The 9,292-nt window shown below is 35.4% G+C and overlaps 1 protein-coding gene across 18 annotated transcripts in view; it reads left to right on the top strand.

The window, feature by feature from the left end:
• The window catches only part of CDC42BPA (CDC42 binding protein kinase alpha), a 330,073-nt gene that overhangs the window by 172,086 nt on the left and 148,695 nt on the right, over nucleotides 1–9,292 (top strand). For all 18 annotated transcript variants that reach the window (XM_017526457.2, XM_017526468.1, XM_017526469.1 and 15 more), the window contains exons 7-9: nucleotides 3,794–3,994; nucleotides 5,597–5,845; nucleotides 8,004–8,083. In XM_017526457.2, the coding sequence (XP_017381946.1) occupies nucleotides 3,794–3,994; nucleotides 5,597–5,845; nucleotides 8,004–8,083 (530 nt within the window). The remainder of the gene's footprint in view (nucleotides 1–3,793; nucleotides 3,995–5,596; nucleotides 5,846–8,003; nucleotides 8,084–9,292) is intronic.

Below are 9,292 nucleotides of genomic sequence, written 5' to 3'. Positions count from 1 at the left end.
TTTTTTGCTCTCCATTTGGTTGGCAAGTCTTCCACCAACCCTTTGTTTTGAGTCCCTGTGCGTCCTTGCTTATGAGATGGATCTGGATACAGCGAACCGATGGGTTTTGACTTTTCATTCACTTTGCCTATCTGTGTCTCTGGGGCATTTAATCCATTTAAATTTAGGATTAATATTGATTTTTGTGAGTTTAATATTGTCGTTTAATGCTAGCTGGCTATTTTGCCCATTAGTTGATATAAATTCTTCATCATGGAGATACTCTTTACCTTTTGGTAAGTTTTTGGGATGACTGATACTGGTTGTTCCTTTCTGTGTATAGTGCTTCCTTCAGAAGCTCTTGTAAAGCAGGCCTGGTGGTGATGAAATCTCTGAGTGCTTGCTTGTTCGCAAAATTTATGAAGCTCAATTTGGCTGCATATGAGATTTTGGGTTGAAAATTCTTTTCTTTGAGGATATTGAATATTGACCCCCATTCTCTTCTAGTTTGCAGGGTTTCAGCTGAAAGATCTGCTGTGAGTCTGATAGGCTTCCCTTTATGGGTTACCTGACCTTTCTCTCTAGCTGCCCTTAGAATTTTCTCATTTATTTCAACCCTGGTGAATCTAACGATTATGTGTCTTGGGGTTGCTTTACTTGAGGAATATCTTTGTGGTGTTCTCTGTATTACCTGAAGTTGAGTATTTTCCTGCCTTCCTAGGTTAGGAAAGTTTTCCTGAATAATATCCTGAAGAATATTTTCCAGCTTGGATTCATTCTCTTCATGACATTCAGGTACACTTATCAAACGCAAATTAGGTCTTTTCATATAGTCCCGTATTTCTTGGAGACTTCGCACATTCCTTTTTACTCTTTATTCTCTAACCTTGTCTTCTCGTTTCATTTCATTAAGTTGGTCTTCGACCTCTGATATCCTTTCTTCTGCTTGATCAATTCAACTGTTCAAACCTGTGCATACTTCGCAGAGTTCTCGTATTGTATTCTTCAGTTCCATTAATTCACTTATATTCCTCTCTAGATTGTCTATTCTTGTTAGGATTTCGTCAAACCTTTTTTCAAGGTTCTCAGTTTCTTTACATTGGGCTAGAACATGCTCTTTTAACTCAAAGAAGTTTCTTATTATCCATCTTCTGAAGCCTAAATCTGTTAATGGAACGCACTCGTTCTCCATCGGGCCTTGTTCCCTTGTTAATGAGGAACTGTGATCACCTGTAGAGGGAGAGGCATTCTGATTTTGGGTATTCTCAGCCTTTTTATGCTGGTTTCTTCCCATCATTGTAAATTTATCCACCTGTCGTCTTTGTAATTACCGAGTTTCAAATTAGGTCTCTGAGTGGATGTCCAGCTTGTTGATTCCCAGCCCTGGAATCTGAGCAACCCACTGCGCCGGCCAGAACAGCGGCGTTAAGATTCGTGGTGCTTTTCTGCCCGGGAATCTCAGGTTTGGCTTCCTTCTTGAGTCCCTTTTTCAATCAGCTGAATAGGTGATTCTGCCTTCCCGGAGCTCCAAACGCCGACCAAAAGGGGACCCAGTCCCATTTCTCTGTAGTAGGAACCGCTGCGCTGGGGCGCCGGCGAAACTGCCCGGCTGGCCACAAGAGTCGCGCTGGCGACCCTGTGGGGCTCCTCCGCTGGGAATCTCCTGGTCCGTGAGCAACAAAAATTCGTCTGAAAGTGTGGCGTCCTCTCGTTCTCTGAGCTTTCACTGGGAGCTACAATCCTGAGCTGCTAGTAATCAGCCATCTTGGATCTCTCTCTCTAAACATACTTATTTCATAGAGTGGATCTGATTGTTCTTTGGGATCTAATTGTTCTCTTTGTTGGGATTTCTCAGTTACTCATAATTGACAGTTTCCTCATTTGGTTTATATTATTGCATTGTGATCTCATATTCAGTGAGATTTTATGTCTAAGAATTATATTTGGCCAAATTTGAGCATGTGTCCTCTGGAGTAGTTTTGAATTTGTTTTGCTTCCTAGAAGCAACCTTTAATCAATGCTAATGCCAATTTCTTGGCTTGAGAACTTTTGGACCGCAGAAGCAGTGTGTATTCACATCCCAAATGTTGAGACTGTGTGACATAACGTTACAGATTTCTACAGGAACAATGTTTTTCATTAATCACACACATTTTGTCTATGTCTTGTTATACTTCTCTGCTTTGTGGCAGATTTTTATAATGTACCATTTTTCTTACAGTATACATTTTAGGGCAAAGGGTGTGTGTGTGTATGTGTGCGTGTATATATATATATATATGGCAGTCTCTGTCTTTAAACTCCCCACCTCATGTAAGCGTAAGGTCTTTGCTTTTGTGTATGTTAAAATTCGAGTCCCTAGGAAATGAACACCAAAACTTTCCCAACTCCACTCAGCTCTAATGCTTATTATTCTGATTCTCAAGCATTTTTAAATTACTAACCTCTAAGAATGTTTTTGTAAAAAGTTCTTTTGTATGTTTATACAAATAATTATTATATCTAGCATTTTTAAGAGTTTGTAATGGAAGGATTTTCAAGTTATTTAATCTCAGTATTGCTAAAATGTAAGTTTATCCTAATTATTAAGAATTAGTAATGTAGTCTAGAAAATCCAGAATATTAGCTGGTATTCTGCCTTAGGAATGTTCATTTTTTGGATAGGTTCTTTTAAAACATGTAAGAGGCCAATATTCTTTTACTTCAAAGTACCTTGTAATATATATACCCAGGACTTTTCTAGTTACCTATTTTCTTTTTTTTCCTACTTTTTGTTGTTGTTGTTTGAGATGGTGTCTCGCTCTGTTGCCAGGCTGGAGTACAGTGGCACAATCGCGGCTCACTGCAACCTCCACCTCTTAGGTTCAAGCGATTCTTCTGCCTCAGCCTCCCAAGTAGCTGGGACTACAGGTGTGTGCCACCACACCTAGCTAATTTTTGTATTTTTAGTAGTGATGGGGTTTCACCATGTTGGCCAGGATGGTCTCGATCTCTTGACCTTGTAATCTGCCCACCTCAGCCTCCCAAAATGCTGAGATTACAGGCGTGAGCCACTGCAGCCAGCCTCTTCTACTTTTTTTTTATAGAGACAGGGTCTTGTTATGTTGCCCAGGCTGGTCTCAAACTCCTGGGCTCAAGTGATTCTCCCATGTTGGCTTCCCAAAGTGCTGGGATTGCAGACTTGAGCTACCATGCCTAACCTTAATTACCTATTTTCTAATTGCATCTTAACTGCTATAACAGTGTACTCAACTTTTTTTCTCTATTGGAACTTTAGTTTTTGAAGGATATACCTCTTCTTTTATAGTTTTTTTTAAAAATTAATAAGTAGTTTGTTGTACACTGTTGCCATTTATTTTCTTAGGTGTCTATTAAGGAGTTTAAACATAATCTCCAGGCTTCTCATGGTGTTGTCCTAAATATTAGGAGCTTTTTTCCCCCATCTCATTGTAAAATTTTCCCAGCTTCAATTTTTTTTTTTTTTAACATAAATAGGTTTGACAGATAATTATCAACAATGAATGTTCTAAACCAAATGTTTAGTTTGTGGTTAATGAATATGATGATTTAAATTGTTCTTCTAAATGTTGTCAATTAAATAACAGCTATAACAAAGGTTCTCTCATGTTATGAAATCTGGAAAACTATTAATGTGGGGATAATATAAAATTTAACCTATATACAAGGATTATAATTATTCAGATAATGGCAAAGATGTGTTTATGAGATCATACTATTGTGTATCTTAAGTAACTATTTTAAATTTAATATTGTTTCTAATATAGTAGATTAATAAAATTGTAAATTTGTTCAGGTTCAGTCCTCAGTGGCTGTAGGAACCCCAGATTATATCTCTCCTGAAATCCTTCAAGCCATGGAAGATGGAAAAGGCAGATATGGACCTGAATGTGACTGGTGGTCTTTGGGGGTCTGTATGTATGAAATGCTTTATGGAGAAACACCATTTTATGCAGAATCTCTGGTGGAGACATATGGAAAAATCATGAATCACAAAGTTAGTATAATACTTTTGTTCAATTTCATGTGATAAATAATGCATATAATCACTTTTAAAGAGAGAAAGTATGTTTCTAAAAGCAATGAATAATCACATTTTTATCCTAGTAAGGGACAAACATGAGTAGTAAAAATCTATAAATTATTCAGAAATTATTAGTTCTAATTTTCTTGTACTTTATTAGTGATGCTACTAAGTAGGAAACTAAATGGTTTCTCCAGTAGAATAACAAAGGTCATAAGCAGAGAATTTAGATCATTGCTTACTATAGTATATGTATCCAGAATATGTGTAAAAAATTCTCAGCTTTAGTAGTAATAAGTGCAATACAAATTTAAAATAAAAATGAGATACTTTCTTTTTCTTGTCAAGTTAGCAAGATCAAAATAAAAATAGTACTCTGTACCATACATAGTGCAGTGAGATGGGCATTCTAAGACATTGATAGGAATATAAATTGGTGTAACCTTTCTGTTCAAGAAGTGTGCAGGTATGCACCTCGAGCCTTAAGAAATGGTTAGAGGTTTTGATTGAGCAACTTCAGTCTAAGAATCTACCCTATGACATTTTCGATAGAACAAAGATATATGTACAAGGATACCTATTCTAATGTTATTTATGATCACATAACATTAGAAGCAACACCGATACACAATCAAAGCAAATTAATGAAACTTTAATTCATTTAGTACTAAGTGAAATAGACTGTTCAAAAATAATAAGAAGAAAGGTTTTCTTTTCAGTCTTAGAAGACTGTGAGCAATTGCAAAAACCTAGAATATGAATATGAATATTCCAGAGAAGGAAATGATAATCTGTTCATTTTAATTTGTTCCAGTGAAGCGATTATGATTAGTTACTTTGCATATGTAAGAATCAGTTTTATAGGGTTTATGTTCTTCTACCTGGCTGTAAAGATAATGTTTCAAATAGTTACGAAGAGTTGAAAGACTAGAAATAGCAGCAAGTTTGTAAATAGCATGTATATCATTTGAGTTAGAAAAAAATATTGTAGTATAACATGATATTTAACATCACAGATTACCGCTTCAGTTCAAATTCTGGTTCTGCCACTTACTAGATGAGTGTCGTTAAGAAAGTTGCTTGAATTTTCTGTACTTTTATTTCTTCTGTAATATTAGCATAGTAGGAGTACTCACCTAAAATGATTGTTTTGAGGGTTAAATGAGTTAAATGAGTAAAGTACTTTAAATAGTGTCAGATATATATTATGTACTTAAAAATATGTATTATTATTGTTGGTTAATCATTAGTATGTAACTTATATGACCATTATCAATATTGAGTCAAATTCTACTACTTCAATTAATTCCTCTTCATTCTGATAGTAGTTTACAGTATTTAAGGTATCATTTATTCTTCCTTCTCTAGCGCATGCATGTTTAAGTGATATATGCAGTTAGAAGTCCTGGGAAAATGATCTGTCATTCATCCCTGTATTCCTTTATTATAAGTACTTTGTACCAATATACAGTTATTAGATATATTTAAAAGAAAATGTATTTTTAAGAAAATAAGTCAACCAACTTAGTAAGTTAAACACTGATTTATATTTTGTTTCTGTTTTTCTCTGTTTAGGAGAGGTTTCAGTTTCCAGCCCAAGTGACTGATGTGTCTGAAAATGCTAAGGATCTTATTCGAAGGCTCATTTGTAGCAGAGAACATCGACTTGGTCAAAATGGAATAGAAGACTTTAAGAAGCATCCATTTTTCAGTGGAATTGATTGGGATAATATTCGAAACTGTGAAGCACCTTATATTCCAGAAGTTAGTAGCCCAACAGATACATCGAATTTTGATGTAGATGATGATTGTTTAAAAAATTCTGTAAGTATGACACTGTGAAGAAGCTCTGTCCCTCTGTTTCTTTCTAATATGGTTATATAGTACTTTTTGATTTATAAGTATTTTGCTAGTATTGTTTTACAATTATCAGTTACCAGTCAAACAATGATCATGGCTTCCATTGCTTATTCTGTCACAAATCAAGAAGAAAGTTAACTGAGGTGAACATATTTATGACTAAGAACAAAATTAAAATTAGAAGTTTTACTTCTTAGATAAGTTATGCCATTAAGCTTTCTAGGAAAACAAATTAGGCACTTAAAAAAGATTTTATGATTGTAAAGAGTGTCAAATTTCTCCCTAAAACTAATCATAAAACTGGACAAAATTGTCAAAAATAACCATGTCAGGGCTTGATACATCAACTGAAGAAAAATAAATAAATTGAGAAGCATTTATTTGTGAAAAACTACTGAACTTTAGTTAAAGTCACATGTACCACACACTTCCATCCCCACCACTGACTTTGTCTGGGATAGTAGTACTAGCAGCATGGAACTGGATAGAAAAATCAGCAGCTTTGCTGATACAAAGGGCAGATTCCAGGGCTAAATACCTAAGCCCAGTGTGTTGCTGCTAACAATAGCAACCTTGATAGGAAACCAATAGGGAAAATAGTCCACAGTCTTGGTGTAGCCCTGAGGCATAGCCCTGCTTGAGGTGAATGGCAGACCTCAAGCCAATTACTTGGCCAGTCCATTAGCCCAAATAATTCAATTATTCTTAGCTTGTGGGCAATGCTAAAACAGGCCAGCATAATATATTGACTGCTGCCTTAGGTTATATGAGATAAGTTATATGAGTTATTTTAGTTATATGAGGTTAGATGACCTTTAGGTTATATGAGATTAAAATTTAGGAAAATAAGAACTCAAAAGTTTTGTGTTTTTTGCCCTTTTGGCCTTCTTAATTTGAACTTTCATTTTTATTCAATTAACTGTGGCTTTAATTCTGTACTAAAAATTTTTATGTTGATGTTATATGACTTCTTAACAAACTTTTTATTTTTAATTTTTGTGGGTACATAAGTACACATTATGTTACTTTTCACTGAAACAGTGAATACCGTTTCGATACAATAAGCCATGATCACTGTTTGATGACTGATACTTGTAAAACCATCCTAGTACTATATTCAAGACATATAAAAATTTCTCATACTTTCCTGTCTGAACTTCACAATGAAGAATTAAATGGACTTCTCTTACCAATTGTTTACAAATACAATTCAATTTACCATTAACAAATTGTGAATCATTCTAAATTAAATACATAGTACAGTTGATTCTAATTATTCAAGGTAGTTAGGTTCTATATTGTTGCCGTGAACACTGTTAGCTAATATTGAACGATTGCTCTGGGGGATACACAGGGTTAGGTTCCTGTGAGTCTCTGATTAGTTGATCAATACATAGTTTTGTTTTATGTGTGCTTCTCTTTAAAGACACTTTATGTAATATATATTGTTGATTCATTAACACTGAACTCATCATTGAACTTACCACTAGCAGCGCTGTTAACTCATGCCTAAATGAAGCTTTTCTAGCATGTTATTTTCTCCTTAAAGGCACATAACTGTCCCTTGCACTAGGAGTACTAGACAGTGCTTCAGCACTATGCCTGGGGACCTTTGCAAGCAGTGAATCACATAAAGGCACAAAAATGTGAAATACATGACACTAAAGAGACCCTGTAAAGGACACTTGTTTATAATATGAAAGTTTAAGTGAGAAGGCAGAGCCTCTCCTTTTCAACCTCAGCTGGGATTGTGAGCATAGGACATCTCAAATTTTACTTTGCTCTGCACATGTCTACAAATGATCATAAAAGTAACCCAAGTATTGATTTGGGGTTTACAAACAAATTTTCGCTTCTACACAAATTTGCAAATACAGAATACATGAATAATCACTATATTATCAATGTCAGACTTTCAGTCTTTATTGTCATTTAATTAGAATTTGAGAGTAGAGGGGTTCATGGTCTAAATTTTATATCACTAAACAACTGTACCAAACTTATCAGTGTTTTAAAAATGAACAGTCAATTTTTTAAATATTTCTTTTTGGCATTTTATATTTATAGTAAAGCCTACAGGTCATAGCTATCTATTCTTACCAAATGTTTTTTTCTCCTTTAGGAAACGATGCCCCCACCAACGCATGCTGCATTTTCTGGCCACCATCTGCCATTTGTTGGTTTTACATATACTAGTAGCTGGTAAGTTTGAGAAGTTAACATAGTTTGGACAATTTAAATCAGATTAAATTGAATTGAGTTTCCTAAAAAATGTATGAGAAAGCTTTGTAAATTAAAACTTTTTAAAAAATTGAATGAGCCTATTGCTGGAAATAGAAAGTTAAGAATTACAAAATGAATAGAATACATGAAAGTCTTAACTCATATTGGAGGGGAAAGAATGGAACAGAGAGCTCAGAGTCTAACCTTTAGCAGGGAGGCAGTAGTTAGAAGAGTGTCTTGCTATTGAATATTCTCTAGATGTTAAGCAGAAGAACTTTCAACTCATTGATCCTACCATCCTTTCACTGACCCTCACTTCACTTATATTCCCTATTTCCCTCTTACCCTGTTTAAATTCCATTGACAATGATTATAATCACTCCTTGTATGCCATTTGAGTTTCTTTGGCTGTCTCTCATTCTGTTATACTCCTTTTGCTAAGTCAACATTGACTATTAAAATTTTATTCTCTACCTGTACCTGTACAAGTCCAAATGACTAGAGAAAATAGCTGACTATTCTTACTGCTCTGCTTTAGATTACCAAACTCAAGTGCCTCTTGTCTGACAAATACACTGTATTACCCTAGTGTATTCACTCTTCCACTCACCTAGATAATTTTTTTTTTTTAAGAGATGGGGGTCTCGTTCTGGGCAGCAGAGGGGCTGGAATGCAGTGGTGCAATTATAGCTCACTATAGCCTCAAACTCCTGGGCACAAACAATCTCCATGCTTTAGCCTCCCAAGTAGCTGGCCATGCCCAGCTAATTTTTTAAACAATTTAGAGATGGTTCTTGCTGTGCTTTCTAGGCTGGAGTACGGTGGCATAATCGTAGATCACTGCAGCCTCCCACTCCTCAAGGCATCCTCTGGTCTTAACCTCCCCTGTTTTTGGGATTACAGATGTAAGCCACTGCATCTGGCCTATTTCTTTCTACTTGAGTTTGAAACCTCTGTCATCCTCATTTTCAGCTGATAATCTTGCATCCTTTTTCATTGAAAGGATTGACGCAAACAGCAGACAACTTTCACAAGCTCCAGTCACTGCATTTACCACCTACATAATGCTGGACCCAAATAATACTGTACTTTTTATGGATGAACTGTGCAAGCCTCTAGTAAAACCAGTTTCTTGCATCCCTTCCTGCCTAGTCTATTGCATGTTTTGCTTTTATGTCATGAATTTTT

Source organism: Cebus imitator, unplaced genomic scaffold (genome assembly GCF_001604975.1).
Source record: "Cebus imitator isolate Cc_AM_T3 unplaced genomic scaffold, Cebus_imitator-1.0 Scaffold42, whole genome shotgun sequence".
Lineage (NCBI taxonomy): Eukaryota > Metazoa > Chordata > Mammalia > Primates > Cebidae > Cebus > Cebus imitator.
Note: the sequence above shows the minus strand (reverse complement) of the source record. Positions and strands in the feature narration are given on the sequence as shown.